This window comes from Hemicordylus capensis, chromosome 5, assembly GCF_027244095.1.
Source record: "Hemicordylus capensis ecotype Gifberg chromosome 5, rHemCap1.1.pri, whole genome shotgun sequence".
Lineage (NCBI taxonomy): Eukaryota > Metazoa > Chordata > Lepidosauria > Squamata > Cordylidae > Hemicordylus > Hemicordylus capensis.
The window spans coordinates 80,676,019-80,701,328 of record NC_069661.1 but is presented as its reverse complement, the minus strand read 5'-3'; the positions used below and the strand labels follow the sequence as shown (position 1 = coordinate 80,701,328).

At 39.4% G+C, this 25,310-nt stretch overlaps 1 protein-coding gene across 3 annotated transcripts in view; it reads left to right on the top strand.

The window, feature by feature from the left end:
• The window catches only part of VEGFC (vascular endothelial growth factor C), an 86,444-nt gene extending 61,434 nt beyond the window's left edge, over positions 1-25,010 (top strand). For all 3 annotated transcript variants that reach the window (XM_053258632.1, XM_053258634.1, XM_053258633.1), the window contains exons 3-7: positions 624-814; positions 9,897-10,048; positions 13,685-13,794; positions 14,097-14,430; positions 23,026-25,010. In XM_053258632.1, coding sequence (XP_053114607.1) covers positions 624-814; positions 9,897-10,048; positions 13,685-13,794; positions 14,097-14,430; positions 23,026-23,140 — 902 coding nt within the window. In that variant the 3' untranslated portion in view covers positions 23,141-25,010. The remainder of the gene's footprint in view (positions 1-623; positions 815-9,896; positions 10,049-13,684; positions 13,795-14,096; positions 14,431-23,025) is intronic.
• Positions 25,011-25,310: the final 300 nt, after the last annotated feature.

Here is a 25,310-nt window from a genome sequence, read left to right as displayed (position 1 = left end):
GTGCTATTGCCCAGCCTTGAGCTCTAGGGAGTTCCTGGATGCACAGGCACAGAATCTATATTTGTACTACATATATGACCACATGAACCACTTCAGCTACAGGTAAGCAATTTGAGTTTTCTTCTCTGAACATGTGGCTGTTCTTAGCTATGCGGTCTTGACAGTTGTTGTAGCCTTTTTAAGGAGCAGTTCAGTAATCACTTATCAGATCTACTAACCTTCAGCCAAATAGTTATTTCAAATCCAAATAAAATAATGTGATTCCTCACCTCTGAAATTTTTGTGGACCTCTCTTCTCTGCCCTTTTCCTTTCTTAAGCCCCTGCATGCCCTGATTCTTTTAAGTACTGAACAGCTTAGCCAGTTCACTCAGAAACCATTCTGGCTTGCCACACAAGGGGTTTGCAGTACTGACCTAAGTATGTCACTCTTCTAAATAATGCTATTAGAAACAATGATATAAACTGAAGTCTGCATCTTTTAGCAATATATATGCAAAACAATTAAATATATTAATGGTCAGTTTCAAAAAATAAGCATGTTTTAACAATTTTCTGGGAGTCTTATTTTGCACCATTTTAAAAACTGCTTTATAACCTATGAGCTTTCCCTGTAACTTGGCAGGTATTGATAATGAGTGGAGAAAAACTCAATGCATGCCACGTGAGGTATGTGTAGATGTGGGGAAAGAATTTGGAGCAACAACAAACACCTTCTTTAAACCTCCATGTGTGTCCATCTACAGATGTGGAGGTTGCTGCAATAGTGAAGGGCTGCAGTGTATGAATATCAGCACCAGCTACATCAGCAAAACGGTGAGTTGTTATCTTAGATACATTCTGAGTTTGTATTCAATTCTCAGGCTTAGATCCAAAGAAACAGGAGAGGAAAGAGAAAATGCATTAGTGCTGCTCCATGAACTCTTGAGCAAGTGCTAGAGAAGACTTTTTTGTGGTGATGCACAAGTCATTTTTTAAAAATCACTTTTAGGGTTGTGTTTACAGTATGAGAAACATGATGGATACAGGCTATAGCTTATGAACCATATCCTCCACCCCCAGCCCACCAAAAAGGAGGGGGGGTATTGAAAAGAGCTTAGAAAAAACCTTGGCAAAAACTTGTGCAAATGGAAGAACTTATCTGAATTTGGGTCATTTCCCCCACGTAGCACTCTTCTGCTAGGTCAGAAATATTTATTTACTTATTATTTTATTTATTTTATTTATATACCACCCTTCCAAAAATGGCTCAGGGTGGTTTACAACAAATAAAAACAATTAAAATCAATTAATAGTTAAAATCAAAACTAAACCAATTTAACAATTGAAATCATTTAAACATTAAAAACACCAACATTAAAATCATTTAAAACCAGCATTAAATTTAAACATGAATCTAATTAAAAGCCTGGGTGAATAAATGTGTCTTCAGCACCTTTTTAAAAGTTGCCAGAGATGGGGAGGCTCTTATTTCAACAGGGAGCGCATTCCAAAGTCCAGGGGCAGCAACAGAGAGGGACCGTTCCAGAGTAGCCGCCAGGCGAGTTGGCAGCAACTGCAGGCAGACCTCTCTAGATGATCTCGACAGGCCATGGAGCTCATGATGTAGGAGACATTCTCTTAAATACCCAGGGCCTAAGCTGTTTAGGGCTTTATAGGTGGTAACCAGCACCTTGTATTTTGCCTGGAAACGTATCGGCAGCCAGGGTAATTCTTTCAACACAGGAGTGCTATGGTCTCTCCTAAATGATCCAGAGACAAACCTGGCCGCTGCATTCTGGACCAACTGCAGTTTCCAGACTACGTACAAAGGCAGCTCCACATAGAGTGCATTGCAGTAATGCAGCCTAGAGGTTACCAGCAGGGAAAGGGAAATAGCCCCTTCCTTTTTATTCCTACTGCTATATAAATGGATGATTTTTTGTTTAAAAGTGGTATATAAATAATGATGTTTCTATTTATTTATTAATCAATCAATCAATTAATAATTATGTGAGTGGAATGGCTTTCTGGTATCTTTGGATCCAAGCCTAAATATTTGCATGTCACAAGTATTTTAACTATTCACTGCTGCTTGGATATAGTTTAAATTTCTATTGAACAAAGTTGTCCTAGAATTGCAATATTCTGTGTATTAGTAACACAGTATAGAAATATAAGCATTGACAGGAAAGAATAATAGTGGGTATGAGATATGAAAGATGAAAACATATAAGACATTTCACAATTGTCTTCTGGTTATAAAATCTTGATGGGCTTTATAAAAGCTCCATAGATGGCTCTATTTATATATTTAAGTTAATTAAATCTTTTCCTTACCTAGTAAAATAGCACTAGAAATGTCAAGATATAACATCATTAAACAATAAAACAATACCAAGGAAAAATATAAGCAACAGACTAAAAAGAGATCAAAGTGTTTTTACAATTATAATTTTACAATTATAAAGCAAATGCTTGATGAAAATAAACTATAAACTATCTTCAACTGCTGATTAAAAATAGCAAAGGAGAAAGCCTAGCCATTCTTCCTTGACTGATTGGCCTTAGAAGTCCTACTTTCTGACCCATCTCTACCTCAGGTATTATTGATGGGTGCCAGAGACAAGGATGGTGTGATGGTGGTTCTGCACTTGTGAAACTCGCTGCCAAGGAATCGGTGGTTTTTAAGGTAATTTGGGCCCAGGTTGCGTAGGGCTTTAAAAGCCAGATCCAGCAGTTTGAATTGAGCCAAGGAGCAAATGATCAGCCAGTATAGTTGATATAATATGAGTAGGTATAATGTGAGCCATTTGTCTGGCCCCAACCAGCATCTTGATGACCACACTCTCCATTAATTAGGTTCTAACTGGTCTTCAAAAACAGAACCATTTTTCAAGCATTCTTCACTAGGTGGGATAGGCCTGATACAGTTTGCAACTGGATGTTCACAATAACTTTTATATTGCTCCACATTGCTTTGAGCAAGGGCGGAAGATCTGTTCAGTATAAAAGACTACAGGTGGGCCTCGTTATACGCGGATTCCATATCCACGGATCCACATATCCACAGTTGGGAAAAAGAAACCCAACCTCAGTATACGCGGGGGTGTGGGGGAGAAAAACAGGCCGACCTCATGTATCCGCAGTTCAGAGGTGGCTGAAAATGACCGCGGAGGTAATTTCTGGCTGCCATTTTCTTTGAGAGAGCCACAAAATGGCTCCCATCCTTGTAAAAAAAAAAGAAGGGGGAATGCCAATTTTCAGCCAATTTGAGGACACAGCATGACTTGGGAGGAACAGCAGAACAAGGTAAGCAGCTCCCCCCCCCAGTGAAATTTGGCTGATTTTCAGCCGATTTCCAGCTGACTGGGAACCTAACCCCCGCAATCGCATAGGTTCCTTTAACTTGATATTTGTGGTTTCCATATCCACAGCTGCATCCCGGAATGGAACCCCTGCGAATATCAAGCTCCACCTGTACATGGGTAGCTTGCAGAAAGCAAAAGGATAGCAACTGTTTTAACTACATATGTAGTACAATTCTTTGCATAATTATGCAGAATACTGCATAATTATACTGGGGCTATTCACACATGCAGGCAAAACCTAAGGAAGCCCAGCCTGGTTTTGCCAGCACATAGGAACTGCCAAGAGGTGTGTGACTCCTGGCAGTGGCAAACACGCTTACAGAGCCTGCTGCTTATCCCAGGTTTGGGGCACAAGTGTGCCCTTAACCCAGGCTAACTGCTTGTGTGTTGGTGCCTCATGACTCCATGCAGCACCTACACTTGAGTAGCCTCCTGGCCAGTGCCAAGATGATCCCTATAATACACCACGCACTTCTGCATGCAGTATAGGAGTTCCGGGGGCTGGGAAGACACATCTCAGCCCCCAACCCTCCATGTTGCTGGCAGTAGCCAGCAGTTGTCTGGGCGGGCATTCCACCCACCCAGGAAGGAGCCCTCAATGATCTGTAAGCATTTTAGGAACATAGGAAGCTGCCATATACTGAGTTGGACCATTAGACTATCTTGCTCAGTATTGTCTTCACAGACTGGCAGTGGCTTCTCCAAGGTTGCAGGCAGGAATCTCAGCCCTATCTTGGAGAAGCTAGGGAGAGAACTTGAAACCTTCTGCTAATCCAAGAATGGCTCCATCCTCCCAGGGGAATATCTCACAGTGCTCACACTTCTAGTCTCCCATTCATATGCAACCAGGGCAAAACCTGCTTAGCTAAGTCATGCTTGCTACCACAAGATCAGCTCTCCTCTACAGCTTTCTTTAAGGCTTCCTGCCAGGGGCGTAGCAAGGTTGGAGGCGGCCCAGAGACAAGATTTTAAAATGGGCCCTTCTCTGATATACACACACAAACACACTTCACAATATATCATGCACTCACACTCACATCCCCATTATGAATACGGTGAATATCTAGTTCACATTGAATCTAGTTTTTTTACTCTCTGCTCCTGCCGATCTCCAAGAGACTCAACATAATTCATAGGGTGTGCAACATGGGTGGGTGGGAAGTCATGTGATGTGCCTCTGGGGGGCCCCTCGAGGCAGTGGGGCCCCAAGACGACTGCCTCCCCTTGCCTAATGGTAGTTACGCCCCTGCTTCCTGCAGTTCGGAGCCCTTTCTCACTAATCGTGAGAAAGGGCTCGCTGTGTTACTAAATCCCACTGAACTGAATGGTACTCTCAAGAATTTCAGTCTTCATGATTTATAAATATAATTTATATCAAAGTTTCTGTAAACATTGTGGTTGCCAATTTATGACTGTGTCAACATGCACCAACATGTTGTCCTCCTTTGTTAGACTTCAGCAGTGACATTTTTTGCTTGCATAAGTACATGTTGAGTATTTATTTAAATATGTTCAACATTCACAAGAATACCATCTGACCAGCTAGCAATAGTAGTGTCATACATCTTTCAATCCCCACGTCCAAATATTTAGAATTGCAGATCACCCTATCAAAACAACATTTCATAGAAGTAAATGAATTGGAAGCCACAATGAATTTGAGTCTCTTTTAACTGACCTTCATTTTTATTACAGTTTGGGTCATGCATGTTAAGTTTTCAAGCTTATTTCTGCGACCATGGTTACAGAAAATATTTTTAAACTGAGGCTGAGAATCTTCAGATTTGAACAGGAATTCACTGACCATGCAAAGGTCTGTGGAGAGCCAGCATGGCCTCTGACTTGTGGTTATTTGCCTGCTGTGAGATTTGCTGGTTTTAGCATCAGTCATATCATTATAAAGACATCATTATTCTCTTCCATGGCTTTATCAGAGACTCTGTAGGGAAAATGTATCTCAAAATAGATTTAAATAAGTTTGAGAAATATTTTCTCACAGAAGCAAGCAGACAGTTTTAAGTGGCTTGCAGTATTTGAGACATACATTATGTTCAATGCACAGTTTAGAGATATGTGCATTGGTGGAATGTTTGAGTCATTTGTGAAGTATGGGACTATTCTTCCCATGCATTTTTGGTCATTTAGTATAACAACACAAATGATTTAGTAAGTGTTATTAACATTGGCATATATATTAAATACAGTCCCTCACGTTCTTTTACAGAATTTTGATTTCTTTCCATGTTTTGCAGTGCATCTTGATCTCATTGACAGAAGGCAGCACATACTAGCTAGAAGAGACCCAAATGTATCATAGTTGTTTCCTGTTAGGGACTTGCTATCAACTCATACATAAACCTGAGCATTCTGTTAAGAGAAACTTGCAGCCAAAGTTAAACATTTATTTCAATTGGTGTGTTTAGCACAGGCTTAAATATCTCCTTTTAAATCAGTGGGTTGTTTGATTTAATCTTGGCTGTATTGTCACCCAGCATTTTAGAAGAAACAATCATGCTAAGCAAAACAGTTAAGGATAAATTATGCTACCAAACATTTTGCTATCTTTGGGATCAATGTGATCTTCAAATAACATGTTTTTATTGGAAAGATCTAAAATCAATTTCTGCATTAATTTGCTACCAGTACAATTGAAAGAAATATTTTTCTACCCTAGCTTGTAATGTCACTTTAGCAAGGGATCATGGAAAACAGAAATCTGAGGGGGAAATTACATTACCAAATATGACAAATTACAGAGATAATGCAGCTCTGACAGCAAAAGCTAACTAGGCCCCATATAGATAATTATATGGAATAAGCCATCATATGAATTTTATTTTGACAGGAAAACAGCTTGTAGTGTCACAGTTAACATATATGCTTAACTATCTGTATTAGCATAAGCATTGTAATTCATCCACATTCACATAATGTAAGATATTTTGTTTTATGTTCTTTCTTTTTTTTAAAAAAGAGAGGTGATTCTCTTTATTTAGCAGGGAAAAGAGAAGAATCACCACATTAAAAGGTGCCTCTTTGCCAAGTTAGCATGACATGCATGATGCATTTGCGGGATTCCCCCCAAGAGATGGGAGCTCTAGACACCTGTCTCTGTGTGAGGTCAGGCTGGAAGCAGCCTGTGCTCACACACAAGAAAGTAGCTATGGGTAAGTGAGCATTTGTTCCCTTAACCACAGATAACAGCCAGAGTAAATAGTGGAGCTAGGTGGTGCTGCCCTGCTGGGATTGGGCCCGATCCTGGTGGCTCTCACAAACAGCCTAACCCTGGCTTGGCATCCCTTGCCCTAGTTAGGCTGCATGTGAGAACAGCCTCTCAGTATGCTTTTGCATGCGTAGAACTGCCATTCTGTACATTGCCTATCATAGAAGCAAACTAGTTGCTGGATCAGTTCAGAGATATGCTGATGAAGAATATTTGTGGGTGTTCTTTTTTGATCAAAATATAATATAGTGCAATAGTAAAAAATAAATAAATCACAGTACAAAATTCCAATGGTTGAGTGCAAAAACCTATTAGCTTGAATAAAAAATACTCCCTATATGATAATCATCAAGTAATCAGGAAGAAAAAATGTTAGAGAAAATGATTATAAAAAACTAATCAATTTCAGAGAGCTTTGCATACAAATTAATTGTAGAGCATAGAGTCTGAATTACAGATATTTCACAGTGTGCATAAAAAGTAGGTATGGAGTGTAAATTATAGATGATGTTTAGAAACATTGCACAATTTAGAAACATTGCACAGGGCTGGTTCAGCGGTCATGTGAAGCCAAGGTTAAACATTGCCGTTGTATTGTCTTGAGGAAACATGTTCCCCCCTCACTTTCCCTTGGGCCTTTCAGAAGAATTCTGTTTCCAGTTGCAGTTAGAAAGAAGCCAGTATCTAATTATTCAGTTATAGATGGATATTTTGAATATTATAAAGGAGATAATAGGATGTGTCTTAACATTTGATTCAAAGATAGTCCTGTTTGGTTACATCTAAAGAGGGTTATTCTAGAGGATGATTTAGATTTGGTATTTTGTTTGTTATCACGGCAAGATAGTAGGGCTATTAACATGACTGGGAGGGCGGGGGAGCAGGCATGTGTTGCACAAATCTTACCTTCCCCCCAGATGATACACACATGTTGCTGGAAGTGCAGACTGCACTCCCAAATGAGCGGCATACAGTTCCAGAGGCCTGGATGATCTATCCCAACATCTGGGTATTCCAAAATGCACCATGTGCTGAGCACGGTGCATTGGGGGATTCCCCCAGGAGATGGGTGCTCTAGGTGCCCATCTCTTGTGTGTGGCTGGGCTGGAAGCAGCCCAAGCTCGCACACAATCAGAGAGCTGGATTTAATGGTGCACTGGCACCCTGAGTCCTGACAAAAGTCTGGGCTAAAAGCCAGGCTAGGTGGTGGTGCACCACCAGGATCAGGCCCAATCCCAGTGGTCCTCATTCACATCCTAACCCAGATTGGGCTTTCCTAGCCTGGGTTAGGCTATGTGTGAGAACAGCCTCTTTATATTTCATCTTATTGGAAATATCCACATCCACCATTATTAACAGATTGGTATAAACCTATTTGGGACATTGAATTGCTTACAAGATTAGCTTATTTTAGAAGATCAGAACTGAATGTAAAATAACTTACATTTGTACAATGATGGATTTTGTTTATTAATTTTTGGAATTCAAAATTTAATGATGATGTACTCCCCTACTCTTTGTTTTATTTGTTAAGATTGTATTTTTTTATTAAAATATTTTTTTCAAAAGAAAAAAGAAAGAAAGAAGCCAGGATCTGTCATCTTGTATGAACCAACTAATCTTAGTTTATTCTAACCAAAATGAACCCAAAGTTTTAAAGTGAATTTCAGTTCCAGGTTTTCAAGCACTGTACTTAGAATAAACCAAGATTAGTTGCTTCAGACAATATGAAAGATTGCAACTTCTTCCTAATTATAATTGGAAGTAGTAGTCTTCTGGCTCAGGCTGAGGGAAGGGGTCTTAATGCTCCAAAGGCTTGAGGACATCACACAAAACCAAAGTTAACTTTGGCTTTGAATGATGTCTGAAGCCACCCACTGCTTGAGAATCCATAATACTTCACATAAATTATATCAGTAAGCCTTTTAACAATCCCAGGTAAGTACTATTATCTCCATATTAAGCCTGAGGCTAAAAGATGGTGGTTTGCCTAAGGCCACATACTAACTAAAGCTGAAATTTCAATCACTATAAAACAATCACTTATTTAAAATGGTAAATATACTGAAATACTGTAAATTGAGCCATCATCTTTACAGAATTGTAATATTCCTGCCCTTGCATACTATATAAGGCACATTCAGGAGCAGAATTGAAGGGGTAAAAAGAAGTAACAAACCACAGGAAAGAACCAGTGGCAACCAATAAGGGCTGCGGTGGCGGGACTGTGAGAGGTACCTTTAAAAAGTTATTATCGGCAGTACTGCCACAAACAGCGGCGCCTAGCCCAACTTCCCTTGTAGAGGCTGCCACAGCTCTGGCACTCACCTGACCTCTGTGCAAGCACTGAGGCCATTTGAGTGGTCAGCATGGTGTGGCAAATGGCCTCCATGCATGCACGGAGGCCAGGTGAGTCCTGGAGCCGTGGTAGCCAGAGCCACTGCATCCGCCATGCAGCATGCCGGGTGAGGTGCTGCTGCTCATGGCAACTTGCAGCTGCTGGCGGTACCACCGCTTATCACTTTTTAAAGATACCTCTCATGGCCTCGCAAGCACAATCCTCCCTGGCTGCCACTGGCAAGAAGGGAAATCCTCTCTTCCCCCTTCCCTTCCAGCACACTCTCCTTGTCTGTGAAATTGCCAATTTTTAAAGCTAGTTTTAAAAATAAGGCCTAGAGCAAAAGTTTTCCAAAGGTTCTCTGAAGAAAGTTCTTTTTCAAGGGCAAAGTGAGGCCTGAAATTGTTTTCACCTGCCACCCTTGTTTTGCCTCTAATGCTTGGTTCGTGATAGCAGCAGCAACAGTGCACATATCTCTTCTTTTCTGCAACTAGAGAACTCCTGAGTCCTGGGGACACAGTCCACAGAAGTTCATTATAACCCAGACCCTGAGGGTCCCATCTTAAGCCCGAGACCTTGAAATCCTTCCTGAATATATACCTTCACTTTTCCCCATAGATGTGCTTAGTTACCATTAATTCTTGTGGGCAACAGGGTCAATTCATTGGATACATATTGTAGTAGTTAAAATCAATGATACTATGTAGTATATCCCTGAACATGTTTACAACAAAACCCCAGCCACAAAGCATGACTTGCTAGTGATACAACATGAAACTCAATTGTGTTACATAAACTAAAAAACTTAACACACTTGCCCACTATCCTGTGAGCAAGTAATCTGCAGTGAAGAGAGACAAACTTTTAAAAGCGTTTAATCATGATTGAAAAATCTTTATGAAGAATCATTTACATGCTAAATCATGTCTTCCATTTTTGCTTTTAGTATTATCTTGACTTAAAGGATTTTTCTCTTTCTCTATATAGTTATTTGAAATAACTGTGCCATTGTCACATGGTCCCAAACCTGTAACAATAAGTTTCGCCAATCATACATCCTGCCGCTGCATGTCCAAACTGGATGTCTACAGACAAGTTCATTCCATCATCAGACGCTCCTTGCCAGTGACACAATCTCAGTAAGTACAAGACTCATACATTTCCTATATTAGAAAATCTCTAAAACCAGTTCAAAATTGTGTTAATTCTGACAATAACATCAGGTAGATGATTAGTATGATCAAAACATGTTGGTAGACATACTATGCAGTGTTCCATCTGTGTTTTAACAAAATGTGTGTGCAGTTGTGCAAAAGCATTAATTGTAAATGGAGTTGTGCAATTAAAAACCATTGGAAATAATGGCTTCATGCATTTGGGCAAGAGTACTATTGAGCAACTGTGTGCACATTTTGTTAAAATGCAGGTGGAGTGTTGTGCAGTATGTCAGACAGAATGAAGTTTTACCTGGGAAGAAACAAAAGTGGTTGTTTTTTAATTCAGAAGGCAAGCTTATAAAGATGGTTTTATGGGCGAAAATTCATACAAAACAGGATCCTGATCCTAATGTCAAAATCAATTAAAGGGTATTTTGTCATTAACTTGAATGATGAAAGTACTAACATACTTTATACATGAGAACCTCATTATATGTGGATTCTACATCCACTGTTTCACATGTTTGTGTGTATATAATTGACACCTGATTTCAGTATCCATGGATACTAAAGGGTTAAAACCTTTATGGTTCCTAGAGGCTGGAAGTGACTGCTTAGGTCACTTTCACTCTCCATTTTGTCAGCAGAAGCTAATTTTGTGGCTCATTTCTTTGAAGAAAACTCATTTCCCCCTGCTATTTTTGCAGTTTTGGGGGGCATTTGGCAGTCTAGGGGGCATTGCTGGGCACAAGAAGGGCACAAGGAGACCCCACAGAGCAAGGTAGAGTGCTTTTTGCTGTTTTTCGGCCAGTTTTTGCCTCTTTTCTTAATAAAAAGCATTTTCAAGTGATATTTTTGGTTTGGAGGGGCATTTCATGGTCTGCAGGGCATTGCTTGGCACAAGGAGACCCTGTGGAGCACACTACTGTAGTTTCTTGCCGATTTTTTGCTTTGCAGGGGAGGGGCTTCTTTACAACTTTTGTGTGCATTCTGGAACCTAACCCCATTTTCCCCATAGGAGTAATGCCTCTTTGCTCACGGTGGTAGGCAAGGAAGGGAACCGTCACGGGTGGAGGGTTCTGCTGTATTTCTATAGGTTCTCCTGTATTTCTATTCAGTAAACCTAGTTTTCAAACATATAAACAGTTATATCGTGACACATTATTTAAAAACTCTGACAAATTTATGATTTATTTTCTGTCCAAGTTATGAATTGTTTTCCAACATATTATATAAACAGTTATATAGTGACACTTTATTTAAAAATTCTCTGATTGATTGATTGATTAGAAACTTTTTATATACCACCCACTCCGAAGACTCTGGGCGGTGTACAAAAACATGCAAAACAAGACAGCATTAAAATTACATTCTAAATAAATCTAAAGTAACTAACAAAAAAGAAAAAAAGAAAAAGAAAGGCAAATAGGTAAACTACAGGGTATTTATGATTTATTTTCTGTCCAAGTTATGAATAGGCTTCAGTCCAGCATTTGACTTAGGGTCGAAGAATAATAGAATACCCTTTCAACTCATCATGAGATATTGACTGTAATTGCTGCCCAACTACAGCTGCAATCCTATGCAGTTTAACATGTCTCACTGAGTTCAGTGGCCTACTGATTTCAAGAGTGCACCTAACTCAGTACAGGTATAAGCTGTAATTCATCTAAAAGTATAAACAGATGCTGAAATTAGACTAAGTAATGATGCTGCTGAAATGATCAAGCAATTCTGCTGGTTATTCCATACTCATTACCTGGAGCAATTTCCATACTCATTACCTGCAGAATTTCAAGGTTTCAAATTGGATCTTGCCCCTCCGAATTGGAGCAGTTGGAATAATGAGAATTTGCAGTTTCAAAATTTCTCCAATGTGTTCTGGCCTCACCAGTTCATGGTGCTAGTGTATGCTGAAAGGCCTCTGTGAGGGGAATTCACAACCTGCTATGGATTCTAGCAACTCTCTGCATCCACTACCCCCAAATCCATGATTGAATCTGAGATCTGGCCTAAAAGCCAGATTTATTGTAATTTGTAATTTTGTTTTTCTCTGCCTATGTACAAAATTATGCTGGAGTCTCTTCCACATACACATCCATCTTTCTTGTTTGAATAGACATCTTTCTTGTTTGAATAGACAATTTAGGATATCCAATTCACCTTACACACCTTGAGATACTGTTCTTGTAGTAGTAGTAGTTCTTTTATTGCAGCCATAGGCCAAACAGATACTGTTCTTGTATTAATCACTTTGGATTTCAACCATAATGTAATTATATTTCATTTTACAAAATTTGGTGCATGCATCCTCTACAACACCAGCATATTTTGTGGTAGTGTTAGGGTGTATATGAACAAGTTTGATACTGTCAGTTTTTATATTTTAGTTTTTAAGCCCTCTGTCGATCAAAGTCTGCTCACTGCTGGCAAAGAGACCAACCTATTACAAAAAATTTCAAGGGTAAAATAATTCTCTTTTTAAAATCAGTTCCCTTGTTTAATGGAACTTAGGGACACACCGTGAAAATTGGGATATATTTTCTGCTGTGGTTTTTAAGTACTTTTCTTTGTCCTTTTTTGGGGGGGGGGTGTCCTGATCATGCCTGACACTAAGATAGGAAGTAACCTAACCTGAGTTCCCAACCTGTGGTACTCCAGATGTTGCTTAACTAAAACTCCTTTCATCCCAGCTACAATTTATTGTGACAGAGTGTGATGAGGGTTGTAGTTTAGCAACATCTGGAGTACCACAGGTTGGGAACCCCTGTCCTAGGTGGACTGACAATAGTGGTGACTGACTGTTGCTACCCCTTAGCTAAGCAGGATCCGCTCTGGTTGCATATGAATGGGAGACTAGAAGTATGAGCACTGTAAAATATGGGGATGGAGCCGCTCTGAGAAGAGCAGAAGGTTCCAAGTTCCCTCCCTGGCTTCTCCAAGACAGGGCTGAGAGAGATTCCTGCCTGCAACCCTGGAGAAGCCACTGCCAGTCTGTGTAGATGATACTGAGCTAGCTGGACCAATGGTCTGACTCAATATATGGCAGCTTCCTATGTTCCTATGCATACATACACAGACACAGGCACACTGGTGACTGTTTGTCTGAAACTCTTCAGGAACACTGGAGCTCTACCAGTGCTTCTCTTGTTGCACGAATGCTTCATTAGTCATGGTGTCACCCACTGATTGTGTACAGGAGAGAGTTGAACAAGCTTAAACTAATATCAGTACTAACCATTCCCATTCTTGTCCTTTCTGAGGTCTTCTTTTAATCATTTTATGTTTTACTGAGTGGTTATGTTTTTTATGTTTTTATGAATGGGTATGTTTTTCTAGTGAAAACACTTTAGTGAAGCAAAAGCATGGTGTTTTCATTATGTAGTGCACTAAATCACCACCTGTATAATGTTATATATTCTGGCTTAAATTAAATTGGATTCCATAGCCTAGTAAGTTTTAAAGAAGCCTTGCCGAAACTTGGAATACAGTGAATAGAATGTGAATGAAATCAAGGTTTCTAAAGTTGTGTGGTCTGCTGATGCATCTGTGACCCAGTACAGAAGCACCTGTCCTGCATGTTCAGTGCAATAAATCAATAGTTTGTTTCATCCCTAGGTGTCATGTGGCAAACAAAACTTGTCCAAAAAATCATATCTGGAATAATCACATTTGCAGATGTCTGGCGCAGCAAGACTTCAGTTTCTCTTCCTACTTTGGGGATACTGGTAAGGAAATATGCTTTTCAGGATTACATGCACTTATTTGATTTTATTCAAACAAAAGAAAATTAAACTCATAACAAACTTCATAAGCTTAAAACCTTATTTAATTCTTTGTATGTTTATAAAACATGACACAATTTACCCATGTTTACTCTCTCTACATTGTGGGATTACAAATTCAGTGATTTTAACATGGATAAGACATAATTCTCTAGCTCAAGTGTATGAAGTTAGCAGATGTGTGCTCCACTTTTTGCAATGCCTGGAGCGGAATTTATTTTTCCCAATGCTTGCTGTGCTCATAGACACTGCTGAAGGATACCATGATATCTGTGGACCTAATAAGGAGCTTGATGAAGAAACCTGTCAGTGTGTCTGCAGAGGAGGAGTGAGGCCTTCCAGCTGTGGACCCCACAAGGAATTAGACAGAACATCATGCCAGTGTTCATGTAAAAACAAACTGCTGCCCAGTTCATGTGGACCCAATAAGGATTTTGATGAAGAAAAATGTCAATGTGTATGTAAAAGAACATGTCCTAAGCATCAGCCATTAAATCCTGCAAAGTGTATCTGTGAATGTGTAGAATCTCCAAACAAATGCTTCTTAAAAGGAAAAAGATTTCATCACCAGACTTGCAGGTAAGCAAAACAATAAAAACATCTTTCCTAATCCTGCAGTAGGCATGGTGTTAAGAATACTTTTTAAAAAATTTTATTGACTGTTTTTGTAAAATAAAACAGTTTTGGTTTTTTTACTGAATACTTTGAAAAAGGAATTTTCAAAACTATGTATTCCAGTTCTTTTTACCTTCCTTCCAAAGGGCATTCCAAAGCACTGGGATAGCATCTCATCCCAGAATAGTAGGCAGAGTTGTACTCATAGTTTTAGCAGCTCCTACAGAAGTGTCTACCCCAACCTCCTAGTCCTAAAGCGTTACTGCAGGAGAGCTGCAGTAACACTATATCTTAAAAAATACAAAATTAACAGTGTCAGTCATTGGCAATTAGGAACAATTGAAAAACAGGGAAGATAAAAGTGGGACTCGGACTATGCCTTCACACCCTGGTGCCAACATGCCCTCTGGCTGTATCCCCTGTTAACTCTGCATTTGGCTTTTATGAGAAAAGTACCCTACTATATAATCCAGATAAACAAAATTTCTGGACAGTCAAGATTTCCACTTGCATAAAATACATGGGTAGGTCTGCTTTCTCTTGAAAGCCAAACATGCAGCCACCTAGAAGGCATAGCCTTCAGGTACATAGGCATCAGGGAGTGGGTACAACTCTGCCTACTATTCTGGGAATAGTCCTTTTAAAAAAAATGTATCAGGGATCATATGAAAAGTGAACTACTGTGATTTTTCTGTTTAAATAAATATGAAGTGTCCTGACCATGTCTGGCTTCTGCTAGCTCACTTCCTGTGGGTGGACTGGCTTAGGGCAGAAAGACAGCAAATAAATTTCCTGTGACCTGTAGAAAGCAAAATTAACTGTAGTCATGAATGAGGACTCAGGCCTAAGCATCATTTTGTATATATGGAAAATACAAAATTGTGGATTGAAGGAGACTGTCCCCAGCTCAGAGATCCAGTGAACTGAGGTGATGGCCTTCAAGTAAATCAAGTTCAAGTTCAAATTCTTAAGCACACAGGCATAAGCTCAAAAAGGGACACCAGAAAGCTATGTATCATGGAAGAATTCAGGAAAACCACTTCCTTCAGATATCTACAAACCTGCAAGTGACTAGAAATAAGCATGTGCCCCGATTACCTAAAATGCTATTAAGGTCTACTGCTATTATTTAAGTGTGTTTGTGCTTAAAGTTTTGTACAGGGTCACATGAAAACTCTAGAATATCCTAGATATTCTCACTGTTGGGTGCCCTGTCCACTTCCCAAGCAACGTCTGAATACCATATAGTCCAGAATGCTTGCTAACAGAGTCCTTCTGTGAATACAATAGAAAGCCAAGAATCTCTTCCAAGCTTCCAACTGCTTCAACTACTATGCTTCGGTCTCCAGGCTGTCAGTTAGAACAAGCCAGCTAGATATGAAGCACTGGGTCCTAGAAGAGAAGTGCCCAGCTTTTGTGAATGAACATGTTGACCAGGTTGAAAGACTAGGGATATCTGGACCATGTGGTACTACACATCTGTCACCATCTTGTGAATCTTCTGGAACAATTAAGGAACCAGTGGAAGTGGTAGAAGTCACAGAGCAGCCGTGGTAGACAACTTGGTTCCAGCACATTTGCCTTTATAATGAAGCTTTGCACCTAGGTGTTCTCTGGAGTGACGAGGAGAACTACCATTGGTGTCCAAAGTGATTTGTGATTCTGGGGGAAACCGATGGGTGATGCATCCACTCTGATTCCTGGATTGTAGACCTGCTGAATCAGTCTGACTCCAAGTCAGTTAAGTTCCACATCAAGAAGTCCATCAAAATGAAGTAAAATTGAACCAATATAGGTGATCACTGACTTGCTGTAATATGGAAATGTGATCCATGGAAAACAGCAGAAAACCATCATGGAGAACAGCTGAGGCAGCTATCTTTGTCTCCATCTCTACCTTAAAAACCAACTTAAAGCTCTTGTGCTGTTCATCTGAAAGGATCATCTTGTATTATACAAGGGCAATCCTGAGATACTTTAGCATTTTGTCAGGGGCACAGAGCTCTTCTTCACGGTGATCACAAATCCATGTATAAACTTCCCTCTGATCTGAGGCTCTGCATGTGGTCCTGCACAGACACTTTTAAAGCCTTTAGGCTCTGGGCAAGCCCCTCTCTGTGGAATTGCTGTTAGATTTCCTTGTAGCAGGAAGGATAAGAAGGTTCCTGGCTTTGCCTCAGTATCATGGTCCTCTTATTCTGGTGCGTTTGTTTCCTACTTGCTTCCTTGAATTCTCTGCTTGGCTTGCACTTTGGTGTGCTCTTGACCTTCAGCAACCATTTTGTCCAATTCCTCTCTATTTGCTCAGCTTGACCTCTAGCATGTTCCTGACCTTCGACTACTGGTTTGCTCCAGTTCCCGACTGCTCAGCTTGACTCCTGGAATGTTCCTGATCTTCAGCTATCATTTTGACCTCTGATTCCATACAGTCTGCTCAGCTTGACCTCTGTCTGAACCTCTGGTTCAGTCCCTGTCCCTCAAACAATTGCCTAACTTTCCTTGCCCTGACTTCTAGCTTTGTACTGTCTAGTGGCTGCTGCCCACAGCTCAGCCTTGACACCAGCATCCCACAGGCAACACAATACTTTCTTCTTATCCTTCAGCCCATTGGATTTGGAAGAGATCGGATAAGGATGTTATCCACATATAAAAGAAGACAGATATCTTGTTCTCAGAGAAGCTACCAGAGCCTCAAGTACCTTAGTAAATACACTGGGTGCCAAAGTCAGCACATGATGCTGCAGTTATCAAGTGATAACTTTGCATCGTGATAACTTTGCAATTAAAAAAAAGAACATTGAACACTGCTATACAATCATGATCATGATCATGATGATGGAGGATAACTAGCTTATCTGAAGCTAGAAAGAAGGTAATATGCCTGACTTGAAATCAAAAAAACAGAACCTTTTTTTTTTTTGCAATGTACACACCACTATCTGGCTTCTGTAGATACATTTCATACAAATAAACTGGAGGATGAAAACTCATAGTTGAACAATTAATCCATTAGAGATTATTTTCCCTCTTAGCTTCATCTTTAATATATGTGCCAGGATTATGCCAGATAGTTTTACTTTAAAGTTTTAACAGGCATGATGTAACTTGAGATTCAAAATTATGTATAACATACAAATGAGTTGAGCCGGCGTAACAAGTTATACAGAAAACTTTGCACAAGACGTGGCAGGCTGGCCTAGAATTCTTACAGCTCCTATGTCTTTCCCATTCTTTGCTGATTTCCTCATAGCTGCCTTAATTTGTTGAAAGAATTGGCTGTAATCCTGTTACAAACATGGAATGTCAATTTTTGTTTTTGAAAATACAGCCCCCTGATTCAAACTTTCTTTTTGTCATCTCCAATACATATGTCTCTGAGTCTACTCTCATTAGCAGCACTTAGAAATATATTCCAATGTATACCAGTAAAGTTCAAACCCTAACTCGTTTGGCATATTGCTTCCCTTAAGGAGAATTGGGTATTACTTTTTGAGAACACACCAAACATGATCACTTCTGTTTAATAAAAGCACTTCATTTGGCTTTTCTCATCAAAGGAGAGTCACAATGAGAAAGGAGCAAAGATAGACTTCCTTTTACTGAGGAACCATACCTCAGCTCTTATATGGATCATATGAACATTACATGAGGATTGTCTGTCTATATGGAAAAAATTCTGTGGTGGAGAGATGGGAGAACAGGCATAAGGCAAAGAGGACATTTATCCTTCCTTTCCAGCCCCACCTGCACTTCGGAGATCTGCTGCCAGAAAGCTGTTTCCACATCTTACAGTAGGCAATACGTATCATCAGGGGTCAAGAAATGTTGGCTCTGTTCACCAGCCAGATGAAAATTGTACTCATCAAGCTATTTTGGTGCATTACTCATCAGAATGTTTTTCGCTCATTGAGCATCATTTTTCACTCATCACAGACAAGTAGACTAGTAGATTTCCCGAGCCCTGCCTATAGTCCTATTTTGCTGTTGTCTACTGTAGGATTTGAAAGCAGACTTCCAGCCGTAGATCATCTTTGTTGGATCAGGATGGGAAAGTGCAGACAGTGGGGAGTGGGTAGAGAGGATAAATGTCCTCCTCTTTATCCCGCACCTCTTCTCCCATACCTCCTGGACTTTTTGCCCTGCAAATGCACCCTTGTAATGCTTTATTTGTAAACTGAAACATTAATCAGAAGGGATGTCAATAGAGCATAGCAATAGTACTTTCTTTTATAAAAACAGAAACAAATTTAAAAACTATTTTCAAGGATTTATTGTGCTGAAACGTTAAACATATACTTTTACTCTTGATTCACTTAGAATTTGAGAAACAAACAAAGATTAGCCAAAGACCTTATCTATATTACATACCAGAGGTTATTTGGCATTGTTAGTACAAGGTTATATTAGGTCAGCCAGTTTTAAAAACAACCATAAGCAATTATCATGCTATGACATATTTGTGTGTGGTTCTTGTTCTGCAATCCTTATAGAAACAAACTTAACCACTGATGCAAAATATTTATCTTGTAATCATGAAGTGCTGGCTAGTGGAGTAGTTTCCTGAGTGAAGTGCTATAAATTACCCCTGTCTTTTCATCATCTTTTAAAGTTGTCATACAAATAGACACAAGATGTGCATACCAATTCAGCTCTGAACATGCATATTGGTTCCACTGATGTCATAGGAGCTCTACGTGAACAAAAGTGTGTTTTCTCAGTACAGGCTCAGGGCCATATTACAGAATTACACTATCTGTAAGAGAAAATTATTGGCAAAGTTTTAAAAGAAGAAAATAACTCTGATCTGTAGGGTAGCTCCATAGCTGAAGGATTTGGCTGAATTGTTCAAACTAGTAGATCTTGTGAGAAGCTCAAAATCCGAAAATGATATGTTGTTGCATTATTCCAGATAACTAGATAGTTGGGCTGTACATCACTGGAAGGATCAGAATTGGACCAAATCTGCCTGTGTAGATATGGGAGGTGCCTGTATCAAATTGATCAGTGAGCACAGTACTATTTCTATGTATCAGGAGGCGGGGCTTACCTGGCAGCAACATGTTGGAATCTCCTTTCCTTTAATTTTTAAAAAAATGTTTAAAAGTTTTAGAAGTTTCAAGTTCAAACTTTTTGTTTTGAAATTTTGCCTTAATTTTTATGTGTTTTTATTTGTATGTTGTTTATCACTTTATTTTGTGAGCCACCATGTGTTCTCTGGAACACATGTTATAAGGTGGCTATATAAATAAAGATATTAATTAATTAATTATATTATAAATTAATTCTTATTATTATTAGCCATCTTTCTCCCCAGGCGTAACCTCTCCCCCCCCAGTAATGCTCTGGAGAAAGGTTGCGACATCATGACATTGCTTCATTCCTTGGACTACTATGGGCCGGCTGCCAGGAAGGAAAATTGAGTTTTTATACTCCTGTTGCCTTTGAGGCAGCAGCTTTTTTAAGTTAAAAGGAGAGCCTACTACACTGCTACTCACCAGGTCTGATTAGTGGCACAATGCAATGCACAGTCCTACTAGATAGGCTTTAAATATTTTAAGTTAAGAATCCATGGCTGCGTGTTCATTGCATAGCTTTCATAGCTACTTGTTTCATAATGAATAATATTAGAGATGCATGTTTATTTCAGTTGTGTGTGATTTGAGACAATTATTTTTACACAAATATTGACTCAATTTAAATTCTATACAAAGGATTGTATATACACAGGTACATAGTGACACACATATGCACAGCAGCAGATTGACAGGAGAAGGGCTGCATGTTCACAAAGATCCTTCAGTGTGCCTATAGCAAAGGCTTCTTGCTGCAAGAGACCTCTCTGCTTCCATGTCCATGAAAGTCATGCAACCTTCACTGACATATTCCTGGAAGCAGAAAGGTCTTTTGAAGTGAGGGGAGATAAGTGAAAATCACTACTACTCCCCACCCCATGCACCTGCTCAGCCATTCAAGAAGCCTTCACTGCAGGGAAGCTGAATGTTCTTTGCAAATGTGCAGCCCTTCTTCTGTCAACCTATTGTTGTGCATAAGCATAATGCTTAAGCAGCCTCATGGTGTTGTTGGTTTGTTTGTTTTTTATACAGTATAACAGAAATGCAGTGGTGACCTCACTACAAGAATTTCTGTTTCTTTTATCAGAAAGACTAGCTCTACTGGATCAGGCCAAAGGTTTATGTAGTCCAGCATTCCATTTCCCACGGTGGCCGACTAGCTACCTTCAGAAAGTGGGGAACGGTGGCAAGAGCCCTCCTCAGCTGTTCCCCCAAACAGCATCTTACCTCTGAACATGGACTAAGCATTATTTTGTATATCTCTTGTTGAATACCTATAATAAAAAATAAAGATAAGGCTTGTGCTGTTGTGCAAACACAACAATTTCACAAGTGGTTCAAGACAAGTGAAGACATTATATATAATGGCCACACTGTCGCACAACTCTGCGCAATTTTTGCAATAGTGCAGATATGCAATTGTTACATTTTACCACGTGCACAACATTGCACAGCATGTCAGTCACTGCCATTTTCTTAAATCTTTCTTAAATATTTGTTTTATAGCTGCTTCCCTCACAAATACAAATACAAATACTGAGCCAGCCTGGTGTAGTGGTTAGAGTGCTGGACTAGGACCGGGGAGACCCGAGTTCAAATCCCCATTCAGCCATGATAATTGCTGGGTGACTCTGGACCAGTCACTTCTCTCTCAGCCTAACCTACTTCACAGGGTTGTTGTGAAAGAGAAACTCAAGAATGTAGTACACCGCTCTAGGCTCCTTGGAGGAAGAGTGGGATATAAATGTAATAATAATAATAATCTTATGTAAATTTAACTAAGTGTTTATTCAGAAACAACTCCAATTTCTCCTTCTACTTTTCCTCCCTTTTCTTTTCTGATTCCACGCTCACTATAGGATCCCCACTGGGACAATCATCTAGACAATGAAACATAAAAGATTACTAGATAGAATAAAACACATCCCTCCCCTTTACAACAACCAGAATTGAATTAATTTGAAGTTCAGTGACAAAGTCTGGAAGTCTTTTATGTGGTCTCCTGAAATGTACATATTCACTTCTCCTAATTCTTGCAATCTCTGGCACAGAAGCTGTTAGTGATATATTTTCTTGTATTGCCAAATGCTTTCATCAACCTCCTCTGTGAACACAAAAATGGAGGCAAGATCAAAGGTCTCTCCAGTTGCTCTCTTGCAACCAGACTGACTTCCCTCTTTTCTCCTAGTATGCATACTAGAAAGTCTCAAAATGTTTCCTTTCTTTCCATCATCCAATATGACAGAATCTCTTCAGATTTCAATTATTTGTTTTGGTCCAGAATATCAGGAATATCCCTTTCTCACTTTATAAGGCAGCCAAACTTGAAAAAAGTTCACCACCTGAAATGTTTGCTGTTTCGCACTCCATTTCTGATCCACATACAATTTGTATTGTTGTCGATTCTCCCTTACCCAATCACAAATCTCTACAACCTTAGGGTGAGAAGGCACAGAAAGCCCTATCAGTTGTTGCCATTGGGTACGTTTGGTGGTAGCTTTGCATCCTCTCAGTAGTACAAAATGTGATTTTCCTGTAGCAGAATGAGTAGTAGTTAGATAAGCAACCCTTTCCAGGGTTGTTGTTGCATAATAGCCAGTTGTAAACTTTCCTTCACTAACCTGCTCATTCTTTCCAGGAAGCCATTCCCTCAAGGATGGTGCAAGAAAATAGTCTTGTGTTGTATCCCATCCTCACCGCCAAATGTTTGCTAGCTGCTTCATTCACAAACACAAAGTAATCTTATGTAGATCTAATTAAGAGTTTATTCAGAAAACAACTCCATTTTCTTCTTCTTTCACTCTCTTTTCCTTTCCTCCACACTCTCTATAGGATCCCTTCTGGGACAAACTTCTAAACAACAAAACAAAAGATTACTGGATAGAATACAACTATCTTTTTCTTCAATTTACAAATGTGTATAATTTTGTTTCAGTTTCAGTTTGCATTTCAAAACTGATAGGCAGTCAACCACCCAACCTTGCTATTAGAGAAAATATTATACTGAGAGTTCTATTATGCCCTCATGTTAAGGTGGTAGAACAGCCTGCATTGTTTTTAACTCACATTCTTCTCTTCTGCTTTCATTGATTTATTTCAAATAGTTATGTTTTACACACACACACACACACATACACACACTGAATGTACAAGACCAAGCCCTCTTTCTGGTGCAGCATAGTTTCAGCTCACAATACAATTTCTATACAAACACAAAGTTTAACATGACAAAGTTTAAAAGGGTTCTGTGTGAGAAAAGGGAGGAGGATGGATTAACACCTACTGTATAACTAAGTCCTCAGAGTCCAGTTTTCTTAGCACTACCAGAGTCCACACACAAAGGTCTTGGAAAGCATTCTTTAGCAGGTATATCAGCTTTTCCAGGAGCACACTATAGACATTAGCGCTATCACAATATGGAAATCAGGCTCATTTTTCATGTATGTTTTTAAGCTTTCCAACACCTGTTTTTCCCATCTTCTTCCAGTTGCTACAGACCACCATGTACAGTTCGAATGAAACGCTGTGAGACTGGATTTTATTACAGTGAAGAAGTGTGCCGTTGTGTACCTACATATTGGAAAAGACCACTTAACAACTAGTAGGAAATATATCATAAGACAATTTGGTGTACATTTTTTCTGTTTGTTTTTAAAAAGACTGCTGACTTTTGGATTTATTGTGCACCAGAGACATTATGGAACTATCAGAGACAGACTCATTTGAGCTCTGACAAATGTGGAAACACAGGAAAAAAACCTGAGACTCTTCATATTAAGAACTCACTAAGGACTTGATTTTTGCCAATGACCAAACAGCCTAGATTTTCTTCTTCGTGATTTTTTTGTAAAGATAATGACTATATAATTTATTTCCATTAAAATATTGTTCTGCATTCTTGTTTATAGCAGTAACAATTGTTAAATCGCACTGTGATCAATATTTTTATATCATGCAAAGTATGTTTAAAATAAAATGAAATTGTATGATATGCTGCTGACAATATTCAGTCTATTATATTGTTACCCAATCTGTGTAGCTGTGATTCAACAAAATTAATGGTTGTTTCTGAAATCCTAAACTAGATTTCCTATCCAGTAAAAAATATGTGATTGTGTGCATGGAGGAATACTTGAGACAGAAATAGTATTTTGTAGGGAGTAAACCCTCCGCATAAGGATGTGCAAAGCCCTTTCATAGGAACAGAGCATTATAAAAACTTTTTTAAAAAGATAACCCAGACAGTGACAAAAGCAAGAACGAGGGAACAGCTCCCACCCAGCTTTCAAGAAGCAAAAAGGAAACTTTTCAGTCAGTGTGGGGAGAACTCCTGCTCTGGACTACTTAGGCAGTCAATCTTGAAACTTTCCTCTCACACAGTAACCTAGCAGTCAGATTTGCTCGCTGTATAATTTGTTGCAAACCCACCACTGAACTTTCCAATATGGGGAAGAAAGAATGGTTAGTTCTACTCTTCATGCTCTACCGCTCAGTTGGGACTATATGAACAGCTTGCTGCACAGCCAGCCTCAAAATTTCAGGATGGGGTTAGTGATTCAGCATGGGGAGCAGTGTTTAAAACTCCCTGTCTGCAATGTAATGCTTAGGTTGTGTAGTTGCCCCCACCAATCCCCCTTCATTGCTGCTCCCCAGCTATTGCCACTGTGAGTCTTTGTTCCCCCATTTTGTATTTTTCGAATGCTGTCAGTGCCTCTTAGATTGCAGTGAAACCACAGCAACTCAGAGTCAATGGTATATGCAAAATATAGGCAACTCATGCAGCTGGAATTGCCTTGATCCATGGATCCCTTGTGGGCAAAGTCTTTTCATCCCTCCCCATTAAAATTAAATTGAGACAATTGCACATGCATAATATGATTTATATATGGGGCTGCCCCTTCTGTTCGTCAAAGGGGAAGCCCATACTTAAAGGAGCTCTGTATGCAGATTACAAAGTGGTCTCCAGGACCCACTAATTATTTCATCTTGTATCCTTGGTGGCTGACATACCGCACAATGCACCATCTGCCTTAGAACTGGGTGTCTGTGCAGTTGTGCAAAATGCTGGAATTGTGCAAACACAGTTGCACAATCAATTGCCATTGTTTCCAAAGGCTGCTGATTATGCAGGTGTCTCATGCAAAAGTGCATAAATAACTGTACGAACACTCAATACTAAGGCAAACCTAGCGTTGAGGTATGTCAGCCAGACTACTCTGGTTGCAGCTCTTTTGAGACAGTTACATGTAGAAACAAGCCACCTTGAAAACTAGTTTCAAATATAAAAAACCTTGTCACAGATATGCTTACAGTTCTCTCCTTTTGCATTTTTAAAAAAGATTTGGGGGTTCTGTCGTACCCATTTCTGACCATCGACCTGTGTCACGGATGCATTAATTATCTGACTATTTATTTTATATTGGACTTCTAGACTGTCTTGATTTCTAGTAAAGATTTTCATATTTGTGCATATACGTATAGTTTACTCTTGCTGCACCTTTCTGTAACTTCCTGTTTTACATTTCACTACAAGTCGCATTTGAAATACTGTGCACAATCTTTCAAGATTGTGCTTGAGGATTGCCCCATGTGTATTTCAGTTTGCTTCTTTCCAATGTTCTTTTCTAAGCTTTTGAAAATTTGTAATTATGTGCTTGTACAAAATCATGTGGGAATATCCAGAAGCTTAATGTTTTGGCACCAAGTGACATAAAATCTGTAAGCTTATGTCACCACAAGTACTTCTGCTACAGCTATCATCTGAAAGAAGAG